The sequence below is a fragment of the Osmerus eperlanus genome, chromosome 18 (genome assembly GCF_963692335.1).
Source record: "Osmerus eperlanus chromosome 18, fOsmEpe2.1, whole genome shotgun sequence".
Taxonomy (NCBI): Eukaryota; Metazoa; Chordata; class Actinopteri; order Osmeriformes; family Osmeridae; genus Osmerus; species Osmerus eperlanus.
Genome location: NC_085035.1, coordinates 614849 through 634631, shown reverse-complemented (window position 1 = coordinate 634631; position 19783 = coordinate 614849). Strand labels below are relative to the sequence as shown.

Sequence of the window (19783 nt, the reverse complement as noted above, 5' to 3'; positions counted from 1 at the left end):
GGGTTTGGGTTAAATATTAACGATTCAATTAGCTTAAAACGATTAGTTAAAACGATTGTAAGTAGATCATGTATTTTACCATTGGTGCTTCCTTGATAGGGAAAGAATGAAGGAAGACATTTAATTTCAGTAAGGTTAAAAGGCAGCTTCGTGCGCCAGGTATGCAGGAAAACAACATTTGTGTTCAGGGAACACTGTGGTGTGTTCAATAATTCCTCTTAGACAGCAGGTTTCTAATTTGAATAATCCCATTAAAACTCTGTATTACCAGCCGGCCTTCATACATCATGTGGTCTAGATGACCAATTAAATCGCTTATTTAGTCTTGTACCCCAGTAATGATATGGTACTTTGGCTCATATTGTGGCTTGACTGATTGTTGTGAGTTCACAGTCTAATTGTGGCTTCACAGGTCTGTCAGAGGGGTTAAGAGGCCATTTATAATGCAAATTTAACAAGACAATCCAACACAAAATCACACGACACAACACTGATACATTATTGGGCATGGCACCACCTAATATAGTTTCCTCTATAACGGCCATCCCTTTTTACAGGATTGACAAAAATGAGAAGCCACACTCTTCTGACCTGATATGTTGGTGTACTTGCAATAAGTCAGATCATATTTGTAAAACATTAAAGACTTGTGATTATTAATAACTCTTAAGGTATAAAAAATAAAATAACAGTTCCATCCGCATTAGGAAGCTGCAAAGTGTCAAGATGTTTGCTAAGAAAAAAAAAAGGATAACATCATGTCTTTGATGATTTTCTCTGCTAATGAATGACTTTCAGATCTTAAGGTATATCTTCCTCCTTTTGTAATAAAAAGCAACGTTCATCAGTTGCTGTGTTGTTTATTAATCAGTGAGCAGGAACAGGAACTGATTATTACAGGAAGCAGGAAGTACTCTAACAAATGTGGTCTGGTGAGATTAAGTTACTCAATCATTCTTGAAAATCTTTGAGAGTTTCGTACTCTGATAGTTCAACATGTGGCAAACACCAACATTTGCCCAATCGATCGGACACCACCCACCAGTGCACCATCCTTGCAGTCATTGTAAATATGCAAAAGAGCAAATCGTCGTCATCGTCGTCATGGCCCACACACACTCCTGCCCTGCGAATCCCTCCCTGTTAATCATGTAGCTACCATGCTAACCGCTTCAGTTACACTCTCCTGCTCACTCTGACCCTCCTTGGCTTCACTGTCAGACACCTGTTCCTCTGCCTGACAGGCCAGTCACCTCTCCTCCATGTTCTAGGTTCACCTGTTTTAGCAAAATGTCAGGTACCGTAGGCTTAGAAACTGAAGCGACAGCACTAAACATGTCGGTTATATTTGCACATGTTGAGGCATTAACCTCTAGACTGCCTCAGGGGAGAGATGCTGCTCAGCTTCCTGCCTGAGGGGAGAGATGCTGCTCAGCTTCCTGTCTGAGGGGAGAGATGCTGCTCAGCTTCCTGCCTGAGGGGAGAGATGCTGCTCAGCATCCTGCCTGAGGGGAGAGATGCTGCTCAGCATCCTGTCTGAGGGGAGAGATGCTGCTCAGCTTCCTGCCTGAGGGGAGAGATGCTGCTCAGCATCCTGTCTGAGGGGAGAGATGCTGCTCAGCATCCTGTCTGAGGGGAGAGATGCTGCTCAGCATCCTGCCTGAGGGGAGAGATGCTGCTCAGCTTCCTGCCTGAGGGGAGAGATGCTGCTCAGCTTCCTGTCTGAGGGGAGAGATGCTGCTCAGCATCCTGTCTGAGGGGAGAGATGCTGCTCAGCATCCTGTCTGAGGGGAGAGATGCTGCTCAGCATCCTGTCTGAGGGGAGAGATGCTGCTCAGCATCCTGCCTGAGGGGAGAGATGCTGCTCAGCATCCTGTCTGAGGGGAGAGATGCTGCTCAGCATCCTGTCTGAGGGGAGAGATGCTGCTCAGCATCCTGTCTGAGGGGAGAGATGCTGCTCAGCATCCAGTCTGAGGGGAGAGATGCTGCTCAGCATCCAGTCTGAGGGGAGAGATGCTGCTCAGCATCCTGTCTGAGGGGAGAGATGCTGCTCAGCATCCTGTCTGAGGGGAGAGAGGCTGCTCAGCATCCTGTCTGAGGGGAGAGATGCTGCTCAGCATCCTGTCTGAGGGGAGAGAGGCTGCTCAGCATCCTGTCTGAGGGGAGAGATGCTGCTCAGCATCCTGTCTGAGGGGAGAGATGCTGCTCAGCTTCCTGTCTGAGGGGAGAGATGCTGCTCAGCATCCTGCCTGAGGGGAGAGATGCTGCTCAGCATCCTGTCTGAGGGGAGAGATGCTGCTCAGCTTCCTGCCTGAGGGGAGAGATGCTGCTCAGCATCCTGTCTGAGGGGAGAGATGCTGCTCAGCATCCTGTCTGAGGGGAGAGATGCTGCTCAGCATCCTGCCTGAGGGGAGAGATGCTGCTCAGCATCCTGCCTGAGGGGAGAGATGCTGCTCAGCATCCTGTCTGAGGGGAGAGATGCTGCTCAGCATCCAGTCTGAGGGGAGAGATGCTGCTCAGCATCCAGTCTGAGGGGAGAGATGCTGCTCAGCATCCTGTCTGAGGGGAGAGATGCTGCTCAGCATCCTGTCTGAGGGGAGAGAGGCTGCTCAGCATCCTGTCTGAGGGGAGAGATGCTGCTCAGCATCCTGTCTGAGGGGAGAGAGGCTGCTCAGCATCCTGTCTGAGGGGAGAGATGCTGCTCAGCATCCTGTCTGAGGGGAGAGATGCTGCTCAGCATCCTGTCTGAGGGGAGAGATGCTGCTCAGCATCCTGCCTGAGGGGAGAGATGCTGCTCAGCATCCTGTCTGAGGGGAGAGATGCTGCTCAGCTTCCTGCCTGAGGGGAGAGATGCTGCTCAGCATCCTGTCTGAGGGGAGAGATGCTGCTCAGCATCCTGTCTGAGGGGAGAGATGCTGCTCAGCATCCTGTCTGAGGGGAGAGATGCTGCTCAGCATCCTGTCTGAGGGGAGAGATGCTGCTCAGCATCCTGTCTGAGGGGAGAGATGCTGCTCAGCATCCTGCCTGAGGGGAGAGATGCTGCTCAGCATCCTGTCTGAGGGGAGAGATGCTGCTCAGCTTCCTGCCTGAGGGGAGAGATGCTGCTCAGCATCCTGTCTGAGGGGAGAGATGCTGCTCAGCATCCTGTCTGAGGGGAGAGATGCTGCTCAGCATCCTGCCTGAGGGGAGAGATGCTGCTCAGCTTCCTGCCTGAGGGGAGAGATGCTGCTCAGCTTCCTGTCTGAGGGGAGAGATGCTGCTCAGCATCCTGTCTGAGGGGAGAGATGCTGCTCAGCATCCTGTCTGAGGGGAGAGATGCTGCTCAGCATCCTGTCTGAGGGGAGAGATGCTGCTCAGCATCCTGCCTGAGGGGAGAGATGCTGCTCAGCATCCTGTCTGAGGGGAGAGATGCTGCTCAGCATCCTGTCTGAGGGGAGAGATGCTGCTCAGCATCCTGTCTGAGGGGAGAGATGCTGCTCAGGGGGCAAATAGTCTATTGGCAAGGTGGGAAAAGTCTTTCATAATGCTGGTAGTCCCAGTCCTGCATCTGTTTATGTACGTGTCACAGATTGCCGGGAGACTACATCCCATAATTGTCTCTGCCGTCTTAACCACACGCTGCAGATGTAAGAGGAAGGAGGGGTACTACACATTGTAGTCTTCAAACATGTATCGTTACACAGTTAATTATATGTTGATTTCATGTAAACCACCAGGAAGTTGTATTAATTACTTTCCCTTCCTGGCTCTGATAAGAATCTTAGATGAATGTATCCAGTTAATCCGGTCTTGTGCAGAAAGAATGTACAGTGAAACTCGTAACCTTGGCACTTTCTCCTGAAGCACACATGACTCCTGCAGGAAGTACTGACTCCATATTTCCTTGCAAGGAGAAAGTCAGTCTCAACAGGTGAGGGGGATGGCTAGTCAGTCGCAATTTGGTGGCATGATCAATATTATTTATTGTCACTGCGAGCCTTCTTTCATTTCCTGGCTATCACACACAACAAACGTTACCTAGTCAGACATCCCAACCTGGGGCGCAATCCGGTCGCATGATGTAGCCTTCTACCAGCACGTACCCCCCCCCCCCCCCCCCCCCCCCCAAGACGCATCAGGACGCACAATATCCCACCTGTCCCTACCAGAAATGACCATTGGACAGTCTCTCGCTTGCTCTAAATACAAAATACCCGATTTTCGGGAGATTGTAGAGCATTTGCGGGTGTCAGGGAGCCACTGTTGAAATGCGGGAGTCTCCCGGAACTTCCGGGAGACTTGGGATGTCTGCCTAGTCTACTAAGCTACCATGGAGCAAGGCAGGAGGCAACAAGAAGAATGTCTAACGTTATGGAGGGAGTAGCGATGTAGATGTAACAGGCGTGGCCACGCTCCGTCTGAGGTATACGGGCCGATGTTCGCCACTCGCTGGGCTCGAACACGCCACCTCTGACCTGCCAAGCGCGACCACTACCAGCTACACCAACGAAAAGCTAGCTCTTCATTGACGCGGGTGGCCTCTTATATACTTGGAGGAGTGAGTGAGATTCACCAATTCACACCGGTTACATAGACTGAGAAGAGACAATGCTGATCACCCATGGCCATTCCTGGCGAATGCGCTGCGTGTCTATAGTGTCTTTTGGTATTAATGTATTAATATGATGTGAGGTCCAGTTACCAGCGTGACACTAAAACAGGTAGTAGTAATGGCTACTTTTTACGAAGCCCATACTTCTTTAACTTGAGTAAAAAAGTGTAGTCAGTACTTTTCCCAGAGTCTTTATAAACATGAGTATCTGTACTTCTACTTGAGTGAAGGATGTGTGGACTTTTGCATCTCTGGTTTCGGACTGCGAGCAGGTGAGTGACAAACACCAACATTTGTGAAATATGTTTTTATTGAGCTGCAAAAAAGTACATCTCTCATTAAAATTGTATTTGGATCAAAATATCATTCATTTATGAATCATATTCAATTTTGTGATGCATCGTCTCAATTAAAACTTTCATCCAATGTTACTGTGAACCAACAGGAGCATATTCTGACACAACCAACATGCTATTACCATCCTAATCACATCTAAACCAAGAGCAGGTACCAGATGCTGATGCAGGATGAGTCCCCTGTCTGCTGTCTAAAGGCTCACACTGTTCTCCATCTGCTCAGGATCCAGATATGTGTAGGGAACGTCCAGACCGGAGTTCCTGGTCTTGACAGACTCACTGAAGGTCTTCAGCTCTGCTTGGAATTCCTTTATCAGCCTGCAGGGGGCATCCTCACTGAAGTGCTCGTCTGGGTATTCACCAAGAGGGACCTGGCCAGGACGTGAAGAATATGTCAGTTATGGATAATCATCTGTCTCACAAGACCGGTGTCAGTTCACCTGACAGGGACTGGTGGAGTCTTTGTTAAACTTACAAAGTCACTGGACTCTGTGCTGAGTATCCACATAGTGGCCATGCCATGCGCTGTGGTGTTGACGTCTGGCAAGGTGTGCAGCATGGTGCTCTCAGAACTCTGCCCCTTAGTGGTGGGAGGAGGCAGTTGCAGGGAGATCGGGGCGTTGAGCGGCCAACCGCCATAGTCGAACTTCAAAGAAAGGAAACAGCTCATTTTTATTACCAGGTTGGTGTTAAATCACAACAGAGGAAGAACTGACTGGTAGTGACAGTTTGGAATTGCTTTCAATCTTCAGTTCAAACTTCACTTAAAGTTTTACATAGAATCCTACCTGTCCAGTGTTGACAGCAGAGTGCTGGGCGGAGCCTGTAAAGATCACCATGGTGACAAACTTGACGAGTTCCCCCAAAGTCTCGAAAGATTCAGGGATTCCTGAAAACAGAGGAGACATGGAGAAAAAAGGCCAAAAACACATTCATTGAATGTTATAGAGCCTTAAGGAGACATACATATTTTCAACAACAAAAACATTAAAACAAACAGCAAACAACAGTAGTCAGGCAGCTTGTTCATGTGTTTTGGGGGAGTGGCTTTGTAGGAAGTGGTGGGATATTTTGGTTTGAATCGTTCAAAGTCTTGCCGAAATTCACAAGACCTAGGTTTCCTCTTGCCTCGGTTCACAAAACCTACCTACCCTGGCTTTAACTATGGTGCTCTGAACTGTGTTACCTGAGCTGGCCCTGGACATGAATCCATGGATGAAGATCTCCTTGATCCAGTTCTGCAGCTCAGAGTCCTGCTGGACGTCAACGTCTGACTTGTAGTAGTGACCAATCACTCCCTGGACAAACCTACTCACAAGCACAAAAAACGTAGAGCCAAGGTCATACAATGTACTTTAAGTGGTTCAGAATGCACCTCTCATCTGCTGTTTGTAAACGTTAACAGTTGCACCTGTGGATCATATCCCACAGCAACATACACACCTCTGGATCATATCCCACAGCAACATACACACCTGTGGGTCACATCCCACAGCAACATACACACCTGTGGATCATATCCCACAGCAACATACACACCTGTGGATCATATCCCACAGCAACATACACACCTGTGGATCATATCCCACAACAACATACACACCTGTGGATCATATCCCACAACAACATACACACCTGTGGATCACATCCCACAGCAACATACACACCTGTGGATCATATCCCACAGCAACATACACACCTCTGGATCATATCCCACAGCAACATACACACCTCTGGATCATATCCCACAACAACATACACACCTGTGGATCACATCCCACAGCAACATACACACCTGTGGATCACATCCCACAGCAACATACACACCTGTGGATCATATCCCACAGCAACATACACACCTGTGGATCATATCCCACAACAACATACACACCTGTGGATCATATCCCACAGCAACATACACACCTGTGGATCATATCCCACAGCAACATACACACCTGTGGATCATATCCCACAGCAACATACACACCTCTGGATCATATCCCACAGCAACATACACACCTCTGGATCATATCCCACAACAACATACACACCTGTGGATCACATCCCACAGCAACATACACACCTGTGGATCACATCCCACAGCAACATATACACCTGTGGATCACATCCCACAGCAACATACACACCTGTGGATCATATCCCACAGCAACATACACACCTGTGGATCATATCCCACAGCAACATACACACCTGTGGATCATATCCCACAGCAACATACACACCTCTGGATCATATCCCACAACAACATACACACCTGTGGATCATATCCCACAACAACATACACACCTGTGGATCATATCCCACAACAACATACACACCTGTGGATCACATCCCACAGCAACATACACACCTGTGGATCATATCCCACAGCAACATACACACCTCTGGATCATATCCCACAGCAACATACACACCTCTGGATCATATCCCACAACAACATACACACCTGTGGATCACATCCCACAGCAACATACACACCTGTGGATCACATCCCACAGCAACATACACACCTGTGGATCATATCCCACAGCAACATACACACCTGTGGATCATATCCCACAACAACATACACACCTGTGGATCATATCCCACAGCAACATACACACCTGTGGATCATATCCCACAGCAACATACACACCTGTGGATCATATCCCACAGCAACATACACACCTCTGGATCATATCCCACAGCAACATACACACCTCTGGATCATATCCCACAACAACATACACACCTGTGGATCACATCCCACAGCAACATACACACCTGTGGATCATATCCCACAGCAACATATACACCTGTGGATCACATCCCACAGCAACATACACACCTGTGGATCACATCCCACAGCAACATACACACCTGTGGATTATATCCCACAGTCTGAGCCCGTCGTCTCTGTAGTAGAAGTTGGGGATGGATTCCAGATCTCGTGCAGCGATGTCCTCCGGCAGACAGAGGGAGCTGTAGGTCAGAGAGGACACCGCTCTCCGCAGGATAGTAAACATTCCCTCTCCACCCGACGCTGCATACTAAACAGAAAATCAGAAGTAATTGATTTTGTTGTTTTGTATGAACCTAACCTTTTTTCCCCCACAAAATCAGAATATATCAACGTTTGTTGCATTGTGCACAGTAACTGTACAATGTTCTTGCCTGAGTGAAAACTCCATTTTCTGATATCAGCAGAGATCTGGCCATGGAGTTGATTTGAAGGCTGTAGCGTGTATGGGGAACGAGTAGCTGAAACAGGACAAATCATTTAATAAATATTAAAAACTTACGAACTACACACCAGCTACAACACTGCATTCTTCAGATGCAGGCCTATTAGAGGTCACCAGAAGCAGTCAGAAGAAGACTGGTGATGCGGCCTTTGTCAACTACGCCCCAAAACTTTGGAACAAATTACCCATAACTATTAGGGAAGCAAACACGCTAGACATTTTCAAAAGACAGATTAAAACCTATATTTTTACCAAAGCATTTTAGTAATTTTATCTCAAAAGGGTTTTATTACTTTTTTTTACTGTTTTTCTTGATTTTATGTAAAACACCTTGAACTGCAATTATTGTATGAAATGTGCTATATAAATAAAGTCTTATTATTAAAATAAAGTCTTATTAAAAACTGTTGGAGATTAATGGTGTTCAGATTTTGCCTTGGATATAGCAAACAATGTCTTACAAACCAACGTGAGAATAGTAATAACATTTCATGTAACAATTATCACAACATGGAGGCCATTTCCTCCAACCTGCTGACCTTGTAGAGGGGGTGCACCATGGGAAGGTTGCGCAGCAAGGCCACAGCGAACACCTCACAGAGGAGGTGGGTACGCAGCAGGTGGGCGTTCAGCTGGTGCTCATTAAAGTCGGCGCTCCTAACGAAGATCTTGGCCATCAGCCAGTCGTACTCTGAGTCGGTGGGGACAAAGATGGGGTTGTCCTCTCCTGGCTTCTGCTTCAACTGTGGAGAGGAGAGACAAGAGGTCAGGCACAAAGAAAAATAGTCACACAGACACACAGAATCAGAATTTTTTTTATTCTCCATGTAAGTTCACACAAACAAGGAATTTACTGTGGCAGGAATGTGAATACAATAAACATATCAGGATCTAAAATAAAAGCAGTGTACAAAGTCTAACTAATACTAAAGGGCTAAACAATATGTAAAATATGTCAAATAAAATATAAAATAGATATAAATATAAAAATGGGTCAACATAGTGCAATATGACAAGGTGGCTTGTGCAGATAACTCTGACGTCCCCGTCCCCCCTGCTGTCAGAATCCCTCTAAGTGCGACTGGTTTTGAGTAATAAAAGCTTGAACACGATGAAATTGAGAGTTTTTGTTTCTGCCTGGATTTTGTTTTACATTTACATTTAGTCATTTAGCAGACGCACTTATCCAGAGCGACTTACAGTAAGTACAGGGACATTCTCCCCGAGGCAAGTAGGGTGAAGTGCTTTGCCCAAGGACACAACGTCATCTTGCACGGCCGGGAATCGAACTGGCAACCTTCTGATTACTAGCCCGCTTCCCTAACCGCTCAGCCACCTGACTCCTTTTTGAATTCAGATGCATGCAGATAACTATAGGTGGGAGGTATTCATATCCCTTTTTTTCTTTCCAGCTTGCTACGCACAATGCACTACCATGCTATAGAAAGTCCCCTTGCTTAACAGTTTACAACAGTTCAGGGACAGAAGTTTGATATCAGCTTTGGCAGGGACATCAATAGCTAATGCAAGCGCGAAAAAATTGTACGCATTCATTTGAGCGCAAATACTGTTTTTAGCTTCATGTAATATTGTAAGAAAATCAGATAACGGGTCGTTTTTTTGTTTTCCGTTTTCTGTTATCAAAATGGAAAATGGGTCGTTTTCCGTTTTTTGTTTTCCTATTTCTAACCGATTTTGGTTTTCTTATTTCAAAACGAAAATCCATTGGCCGCAAAGTACACCGACAAAGTACACCGACAGCCCTAGTAAAACAAATACCACCGCCTTTCGATTTGCCAGAAAGCACTGAGTCACGATTCGCTCTCACGAGTTTAACCTGCTAGTTGTAACGCGGAGTCCGGGATCAGTTCACTCAGCCATGTCTCCGTGAAGCACAAAACGGAAGATGAATGAAAGTCTCTGTTTTTCCACACAACAGTAGGTTAAAAAAAACATAGTTCCAGACATGATGGGAGTATCACAATTGTTTAACCTGTCTCCTTGGATTTAATGTATTATCAAATTACCTGGATGGCGATGGGTATCAGTTTGTTGCGCGGGGTCTTCTGGAGCAAAACGAGAGGAGCCGTAAGGTACTGCTGTTTCCCGTTGACCACGTTAGCGGTCACTTCATCCAGCTGTTTGTAGTCCACCAGGTAGATGTTCCCTTTCTGTTGGAGAGGGGGGAAAACTTGCTGAATGAACATAATCTCAACAACATCTTGGGGGGACTTGGTTGTAGTTTCTCATCTAAAGCATATTTTGTGCGACAGGACGTACAGTAGGCTACCTTGATTTCTTGAGTTAGGCTGCACGCTCCATGCAGGGAGTCCCTGACCATGTCGTTCGTCACGGGGAAATTCTCTGGCAGCTGGGAGCACCGTCGGATGATCGTGGGGTTGGCTCCGTTCAGGAACTGGTAGCCAAAAAACTCTTCCTCCTTCCAGTGTTGATGTACGTAGTCTGTTGGGTAGAATATATTATTTTATAAAATGTTGCGTTTGGTTGAGTGCTCGCCATGCCCCACCAAGTCCTGTTGACATCAGAAGTAGGCTACAGGTGCTTGTTTGGCATCTCTAGCTTCGGAGAAATTGGGAATTCACTATTTCCCGAGAAATGTTATCCTCTCTAGTATCCAGTGAACTGTAGTTAAGCCATACACTTAATACATTGCTTTTAAAGCAGCCTCACCAGACATGCTTGTTCTGTGAAAGCTGAAAGCTTTGCGGATGTCGTCGACGCTCTTCCAGGGTTCCTCCACGTTTAGCAGACCCTTCAGCATCATTTTTACGCGGCTGCATTATTGCAGGAACAATACACATTTTCAGGACCGTATTTCAAAACAGAAATCAATTTGGATTCAGTGAGGATTTAAGTCAAATTGGACCCAAGTAGATGAAAAGCTATATTGGTGGAGGTATTCTGTTAAGGCATACAGTAGGCCTACAGAAAAAAAAGAAACTTACTTTGTGACAGCTGTTAAGAGGAACTCTGCTTCCTTGGTGAAGGAGAATCGTACCTCTAGGGGCAGAGACATGGGACCCTCAGATTCCATGCCGTAAGGTAAACCTTCTTTATACGAATCCCATCTGAAGAACAGCACAGAATGAAATGTTACGACATGCTATGATATAAATCTTGTTCAATTTATTGAGTCCATGTATGTATGTTTGCAGATTTAATGACCCCTCATGGTTATTCTCTGAACTCTGTATCTTAACACCTATGACCTCACCTGTAGTCCCTGACCCCTATGACTTCACCTGTAGTCCCTAAACCCTGACCCCTATGACCTCACCTGTAGTCCCTGACCCCTATGGCCTCACCTGTAGTCCCTGAACCCTGACCCCTATGACCTCACCTGTAGTCCCTGACCCCTGATGACCTCACCTGTAGTCCCTGACCCCTATGGCCTCACCTGTAGTCCCTGACCCCTATGACCTCACCTGTAGTCCCTGACCCCTATGGCCTCACCTGTAGTCCCTGAACCCTGACCCCTATGACCTCAGCTGTAGTCCCTGACCCCTATGGCCTCACCTGTAGTCCCTGAACCCTGAACCCTATGACCTCACCTGTAGTCTCTGACCCCTATGGCCTCACCTGTAGTCCCTGACTCCTGACCCCTATGACCTCACCTGTAGTCCCTGACCCCTATGGCCTCACCTGTAGTCCCTGAACCCTGACCCCTGATGACCTCACCTGTAGTCCCTGAACCCTGACCCCTATGGCCTCACCTGTAGTCCCTGAACCCTGACCCCTATGAACTCACTTGTAGTCCCGGGCTCTATCCTTGAGCTCCTCCTTCCTATAGGACTGGTTAGAATCGATGTCATCAAACACTCCTTTAGCTGTGCAAAGAAGAAAATATTATTTTCCTTTATATTCTTACACATTTATGTATCCTTCTTCAGATTCTTACCTCTAGTTCCTCTCGTCATGTTTATAATGTGTGTTTCGAGTGTGTGTGTAGCGAGCTGACCTTTGCCCTCTCTGAAGTAGTGGACCTTGTCATCTGAGATCCACCTGTAGCAGGGGAAATGTGCCGTGTCCTTCTCTGGGGTCACCACTATGACTTTGGCACAGAACCAGGCGTCAGAAACTAGCAGAGGTTGCTTGTCCAGTTCCAGCGCCACCAGGTCACCCAGGGAGGTGGGGCATTCAACGGTGAATGTATACTGGGAAAGAAGAGTTTTTTTAAATTAAGAATGACAAATAAATGGGACAACTTTCAAACACAGAATGATTTCACATACTGGGAAAGCTAGTAAGTTAGTTTGTTTATCGTCATAGCCTCTACGGTAATCAACAGAAGAAAAAAACTGACATTAAGTTATTATATATTTAGTTATATTTAATTAATAATGTAATAATATTAGAATTACATTAAGGTCAATAATAATATAGGTCACAATGAGACATGAGTCAACACAAGTAAAATGATCAAAGTGCGACTGAGCAGAACTTCTATCCAGGTCGGACCATCGCTTTACCTCTTTCATTTCAAATCCCCAGACAGGATTGACGTTCTGACGAGCGCTCTTTCCCTTCGTCCCCACCAGCTGGATGTAAACACGATTGAATGTGCCAGACCACAGCCTGTCACCCGTAAACACAGTCACTGAGTAAGACACCATGGTCCTTCTGTAAAAAAGAAAGTAGTAGTATAAACATTTTTTCTTCAAATTATCATTGATGCAGGTTAATCTTGTTGAAATGAACGGTGTCTATTGCATAGAAAGGCCTGTGAACATTTTCTGGTTTTAGATTTACAGACTCTTCTTTTTACTTTACCCTGTTTAAAATCTGACATATAATGTATAAATTGACTAAGATGCTGTAAATTATATTATAAGAAAGACAACATTAACAGTTGAGAATTCCTCTAAGAAATAATACAGCAACTCTTCGTTCTTATTAACATAATAAGTATTTTCTTAGAGCTCCCACCTGTTGTAGATGTGAAGATCGGTCGGGTTGGCTTCTGTGAAACGGCTCTTTCCCAATTGCCCCTTTTATATCTGTGCAAATATGTGGTACCTCCAGATTCCATGAATCTCTGAACCAAAGGGGTTATGACAGTGATGAATAAAACCAGGAAACAAATGGTAACATATGCACATCACAGTTTTTTGTATTCGATTCAACAGTGCAAGACTGGGTGTCATCTTGCCCCCACTTCTCATATGTTAAGCCTCCTACAACAGGATTCCCAAAGACCTAACCTTCCACCAGTAGCATTATACTACAATATTTAACTGCTCCCACTTCTACTTTATATAGGGGTTTGGGTTAAATATTAACGATTAAATTAGCTAAACTTACTTACAATCGTTAAAACAATTGTAAGTAGATCATGTATTTTGCCATTGTGCTTCCTTGATAGGGAAAGAATGAAGGAAGACATTTAATTTCAGTAAGGTTAAAAGGCAGCTTCGTGCGCCAGGAAAACAACATTTGTGTTCAGGGAACACTGTGGTGTGTTCAATAATTCCTCTTAGACAGCAGGTTTCTAATTTGAATAATCCCATTAATACTCTGTATTACCAGCCGGCCTTCATACATCATGTGGTCTAGATGACCAATTAAATCGCTTATTTAGTCTTGTACCCCAGTAATGATACGGTAATTTGGCTCATATTGTGGCTTGACTGACCGTTGTGAGTTCACAGTCTAATTGTGGCTTCACAGGTCTGTCAGAGGGAAATTTAACAAGACAATCCAACACAAAATCACACAACACTATTGGGCATGTAGTGTTGTGGGCATTATTGGGCATGGCACCACCTAATATAGTTTCCTCTATAACGGCCATCCCTTTTTACAGGATTGACAAAAATGAGAAGCCACACTCTTTTGACCTGATATGTTGGTGTACTTGCAATAAGTCAGATCATATTTGTAAAACATTAAAGACTTGTGATTATTAATAACTCTTAAAGTATAAAAAATAAAATAACAGTTCCATCCGCATTAGGAAGCTGCAAAGTGGATAACATGATTTTCTCTGCTAATGAATGACTTTCAGATCTTAAGGTATATCTTCCTCCTTTTGTAACAAAAAGCAACGTTCATCAGTTGCTGTGTTGTTTATTAATCAGTGAGCAGGAACTGATTATTACAGGAAGCAGGAAGTACTCTAACAAATGTGGTCTGGTGAGATTAAGTTACTCAATCATTCTTGAAAATCTTCAGCATCCTGTCTGAGGGGAGAGATGCTGCTCAGCATCCTGTCTGAGGGGAGAGATGCTGCTCAGCATCCTGTCTGAGGGGAGAGATGCTGCTCAGCATCCTGCCTGAGGGGAGAGATGCTGCTCAGCATCCTGTCTGAGGGGAGAGATGCTGCTCAGCATCCTGTCTGAGGGGAGAGATGCTGCTCAGCATCCTGTCTGAGGGGAGAGATGCTGCTCAGCATCCTGCCTGAGGGGAGAGATGCTGCTCAGCATCCTGTCTGAGGGGAGAGATGCTGCTCAGCATCCTGTCTGAGGGGAGAGATGCTGCTCAGCATCCTGTCTGAGGGGAGAGATGCTGCTCAGCATCCAGTCTGAGGGGAGAGATGCTGCTCAGCATCCAGTCTGAGGGGAGAGATGCTGCTCAGCATCCTGTCTGAGGGGAGAGATGCTGCTCAGCATCCTGTCTGAGGGGAGAGATGCTGCTCAGCATCCTGCCTGAGGGGAGAGATGCTGCTCAGCATCCAGTCTGAGGGGAGAGATGCTGCTCAGCATCCTGTCTGAGGGGAGAGATGCTGCTCAGCATCCTGTCTGAGGGGAGAGATGCTGCTCAGCATCCTGTCTGAGGGGAGAGATGCTGCTCAGCATCCTGTCTGAGGGGAGAGATGCTGCTCAGCATCCTGCCTGAGGGGAGAGATGCTGCTCAGCATCCTGTCTGAGGGGAGAGATGCTGCTCAGCATCCTGTCTGAGGGGAGAGATGCTGCTCAGCATCCTGTCTGAGGGGAGAGATGCTGCTCAGCATCCTGTCTGAGGGGAGAGATGCTGCTCAGCATCCTGTCTGAGGGGAGAGATGCTGCTCAGCATCCTGTCTGAGGGGAGAGATGCTGCTCAGCATCCTGTCTGAGGGGAGAGATGCTGCTCAGCATCCTGTCTGAGGGGAGAGATGCTGCTCAGCATCCTGTCTGAGGGGAGAGATGCTGCTCAGCATCCTGTCTGAGGGGAGAGATGCTGCTCAGCATCCAGTCTGAGGGGAGAGATGCTGCTCAGCATCCAGTCTGAGGGGAGAGATGCTGCTCAGCATCCTGTCTGAGGGGAGAGATGCTGCTCAGCATCCTGTCTGAGGGGAGAGATGCTGCTCAGCATCCTGTCTGAGGGGAGAGATGCTGCTCAGCATCCTGTCTGAGGGGAGAGATGCTGCTCAGCATCCTGTCTGAGGGGAGAGATGCTGCTCAGCATCCTGCCTGAGGGGAGAGATGCTGCTCAGCATCCAGTCTGAGGGGAGAGATGCTGCTCAGCATCCTGCCTGAGGGGAGAGATGCTGCTCAGCATCCTGCCTGAGGGGAGAGATGCTGCTCAGCATCCTGTCTGAGGGGAGAGAGGCTGCTCAGCATCCTGTCTGAGGGGAGAGATGCTGCTCAGCATCCAGTCTGAGGGGAGAGATGCTGCTCAGCATCCTGTCTGAGGGGAGAGAGGCTTCTCAGCATCCTGTCTGAGGGGAGAGATGCTGCTCAGCATCCTGTCTGAGGGGAGAGATGCTGCTCAGCATCCTGCCTGAGGGGAGAGATGCTGCTCAGCATCCTGTCTGAGGGGAGAGATGCTGCTCAGCATCCAGTCTGAGGGGAGAGATGCTGCTCAGCATCCTGTCTGAGGGGAGAGATGCTGCTCAGCATCCTGTCTGAGGGGAGAGATGCTGCTCAGCATCCTGCCTGAGGAGAGAGATGCTGCTCAGCATCCTGTCTGAGGGGAGAGATGCTGCTCAGCATCCAGTCTGAGGGGAGAGATGCTGCTCAGCATCCAGTCTGAGGGGAGAGATGCTGCTCAGCATCCTGTCTGAGGGGAGAGAGGCTGCTCAGCATCCTGTCTGAGGGGAGAGATGCTGCTCAGCATCCTGTCTGAGGGGAGAGATGCTGCTCAGCATCCTGTCTGAGGGGAGAGAGGCTGCTCAGCATCCTGTCTGAGGGGAGAGATGCTGCTCAGCATCCTGTCTGAGGGGAGAGATGCTGCTCAGCATCCTGTCTGAGGGGAGAGATGCTGCTCAGCATCCTGTCTGAGGGGAGAGATGCTGCTCAACATCCTGTCTGAGGGGAGAGATGCTGCTCAGCATCCTGTCTGAGGGGAGAGATGCTGCTCAGCATCCTGTCTGAGGGGAGAGATGCTGCTCAGCATCCTGTCTGAGGGGAGAGGTGCTGCTCAGCATCCTGTCTGAGGGGAGAGATGCTGCTCAGCATCCTGTCTGAGGGGAGAGATGCTGCTCAGCATCCAGTCTGAGGGGAGAGATGCTGCTCAGCATCCAGTCTGAGGGGAGAGATGCTGCTCAGCATCCTGTCTGAGGGGAGAGATGCTGCTCAGCATCCTGTCTGAGGGGAGAGATGCTGCTCAGCATCCTGTCTGAGGGGAGAGATGCTGCTCAGCATCCTGTCTGAGGGGAGAGATGCTGCTCAGCATCCTGCCTGAGGGGAGAGATGCTGCTCAGCATCCAGTCTGAGGGGAGAGATGCTGCTCAGCATCCTGCCTGAGGGGAGAGATGCTGCTCAGCATCCTGTCTGAGGGGAGAGAGGCTGCTCAGCATCCTGTCTGAGGGGAGAGATGCTGCTCAGCATCCAGTCTGAGGGGAGAGATGCTGCTCAGCATCCTGTCTGAGGGGAGAGAGGCTGCTCAGCATCCTGTCTGAGGGGAGAGATGCTGCTCAGCATCCTGCCTGAGGGGAGAGATACTGCTCAGCATCCTGTCTGAGGGGAGAGATGCTGCTCAGCATCCAGTCTGAGGGGAGAGATGCTGCTCAGCATCCTGTCTGAGGGGAGAGATGCTGCTCAGCATCCTGTCTGAGGGGAGAGATGCTGCTCAGCATCCTGCCTGAGGAGAGAGATGCTGCTCAGCATCCTGTCTGAGGGGAGAGATGCTGCTCAGCATCCAGTCTGAGGGGAGAGATGCTGCTCAGCATCCAGTCTGAGGGGAGAGATGCTGCTCAGCATCCTGTCTGAGGGGAGAGAGGCTGCTCAGCATCCTGTCTGAGGGGAGAGATGCTGCTCAGCATCCTGTCTGAGGGGAGAGATGCTGCTCAGCATCCTGTCTGAGGGGAGAGAGGCTGCTCAGCATCCTGTCTGAGGGGAGAGATGCTGCTCAGCATCCTGTCTGAGGGGAGAGATGCTGCTCAGCATCCTGTCTGAGGGGAGAGATGCTGCTCAGCATCCTGTCTGAGGGGAGAGATGCTGCTCAGCATCCTGTCTGAGGGGAGAGATGCTGCTCAGCATCCTGTCTGAGGGGAGAGATGCTGCTCAGCATCCTGTCTGAGGGGAGAGATGCTGCTCAGCTTCCTGCTTGAGGGGAGAGATGCTGCTCAGCATCCTGTCTGAGGGGAGAGAGGCTGCTCAGCATCCTGTCTGAGGGGAGAGATGCTGCTCAGCATCCTGTCTGAGGGGAGAGAGGCTGCTCAGCATCCTGTCTGAGGGGAGAGAGGCTGCTCAGCATCCTGTCTGAGGGGAGAGAGGCTGCTCAGCATCCTGTCTGAGGGGAGAGATGCTGCTCAGCATCCTGTCTGAGGGGAGAGATGCTGCTCAGCTTCCTGCTTGAGGGGAGAGATGCTGCTCAGCATCCTGTCTGAGGGGAGAGAGGCTGCTCAGCATCCTGTCTGAGGGGAGAGATGCTGCTCAGCATCCTGTCTGAGGGGAGAGAGGCTGCTCAGCATCCTGTCTGAGGGGAGAGAGGCTGCTCAGCATCCTGTCTGAGGGGAGAGAGGCTGCTCAGCATCCTGTCTGAGGGGAGAGATGTTGCTCAGGGGGCAAATAGTCTATTGGCAGGGTGGGAAAAGTCTTTCATAATGCTGGTAGTCCCAGTCCTGCATCTGTTGATGTACTTGTCACAGATTGCCGGGAGACTACATCCCATAATCGTCTCTGCCGTCTTAACCACACGCTGCAGATGTAAGAGGAAGGAGGGGTACTACACATTGTAGTCTTCAAACATGTATCGTTACACAGTTAATTATATGTTGATTTAATGTAAACCACCAGGAAGTTGTATTAATTACTTTGCCTTCCTGGCTCTGATAAGAATCTTAGATGAATGTATCCAGTTAATCCAGTCTTGTGCAGAAAGAATGTACAGTGAAACTCGTAACCTTGGCACTTTCTCCTGAAGCACACATGACTACTGCAGGAAGTACTGACTCCATATTCACTTGCAAGGAGGAAGTCAGTCTCAACAGGTGAGTGAGAGGGATGGTTAGCCAGTCTCAACAGGTGAGTGAGGGGGATAACTAGTGTTGAGGAAGAAGGTGCATCCTGGGATGTGAGAGGAAGGAGAGAGGAAGATGTCAAGAACAAGAATTTGAACATTCTTGTGAACTAGCCGTAGACCATTTCACACCTACAGTGTGTGAGAATGGAAGAGGGGGAGATGGGATGACCCAACTGCAGCGATGGGTTTTACTCCTAATGGTGGTGGAGGTCAAGGACAATAAGAGATGAGGACAAGGCTTCTTGGTTCAAACAAGCTCTATTGATTACAACATGAGATATGATACAGACAGCACCAGTGTCAGAGCTACACTGCTCTCCTAAGTAACAGGAAGTAACAAGTGATAATCGGCAGAGAGAAGCAGTCCCAAACTCTGGGAGCCCTTTTCTACACAAGACACCCTTCCACCAGCAGTGTCTCCACAGTTCACATAGGAAACTCTCGCTCTTGTCAGGCCCACCACAGTTTCCTCTTGGCAATCAGCAGAAGCAGGAAGTTATACATTATACTTATTCTTGTATCTATTCCCACATTTCGCTATATTAGTAGCACACATATTATAATCCTTATATACCTGTCTCCACCACTTTTACAGGTTTCGGTCATGTGATGCGTGAGGTCATGTGATGCGTGAGGTCAAGTGATGCGTGAGGTCATGTGATGTGAGGTCATGTGATGCGTGAGGTCATGTGATGCGTGAGGTCATGTGATGCGCAAGGTCATGTGATCCGTGACATCCAGTTTCCTGTGCACACGCACATCTTTTGTTCAGACACATTATTCTTTCAACAACAACTTTTGCTCAAGCACTCACACTTAACAGCTTATAAATGCATAACAATGATAAATAATATCTTTTGTTCACTTTATACCTGAACACCCATTTCACTCTCCAACACAACTTTCCCCTGACCCCAGACTCTGTTGTTCTGTTGAGCAAACACAATATCTTACATACTTGCCGACTAAATAATTGTATTCCTGTGTGTGTATCTGAGTGTGTGTGCACACGCGTGTGTATGCATGCATAGATGTCTTGTGTGTGTCTGTGTGTGTGTGTGTCTGTGTGTGGCCGGTCCAATTTGATAACATAAGTGCCGAAAGGAAAAGGCTGTGCTTTCAGCCAGCGTGTCCCAAGATTTAGGGAGACAAAATGCTTGTTTACATTGCTAGTCAGAGCCTCA

At 47.9% G+C, this 19783-nt stretch overlaps 1 protein-coding gene across 1 annotated transcript; it reads right to left on the bottom strand.

Moving 5' to 3' along the window:
• Positions 1-4929: 4929 nt before the first annotated feature.
• Positions 4930-13164, bottom strand: LOC134038631 (polyunsaturated fatty acid lipoxygenase ALOX15B-like). Its single transcript, XM_062484121.1, has 15 exons — positions 13143-13164; positions 12686-12836; positions 12175-12370; positions 11965-12043; positions 11162-11284; positions 10887-10990; positions 10486-10658; positions 10223-10366; positions 8735-8938; positions 8125-8211; positions 7831-8000; positions 6134-6255; positions 5736-5836; positions 5423-5593; positions 4930-5318 (listed from the first exon to the last, which is right to left on the bottom strand). The coding sequence occupies exons 2-15, from the start codon at positions 12827-12829 to the stop codon at positions 5139-5141; spliced, it is 1998 nt and encodes a 665-aa protein (XP_062340105.1). The 5' UTR covers positions 12830-12836; positions 13143-13164; the 3' UTR covers positions 4930-5138.
• Positions 13165-19783: the final 6619 nt, after the last annotated feature.

Coding starts and splice junctions, on each gene's coding strand:
- LOC134038631 (XM_062484121.1), bottom strand. CDS start 12,829: ATGGTGTCTTACTCAGTGACTGTGTTTACGGGTGACAGGCTGTGGTCT. Junction 10,659..10,886: donor TCACAGAACAAGCATGTCTG/GTGAGGCTGCTT, acceptor TCTACCCAACAG/ACTACGTACATCAACACTGG. Junction 5,594..5,735: donor CTGCTGTCAACACTGGACAG/GTAGGATTCTAT, acceptor CTTTCTTTGAAG/TTCGACTATGGCGGTTGGCC.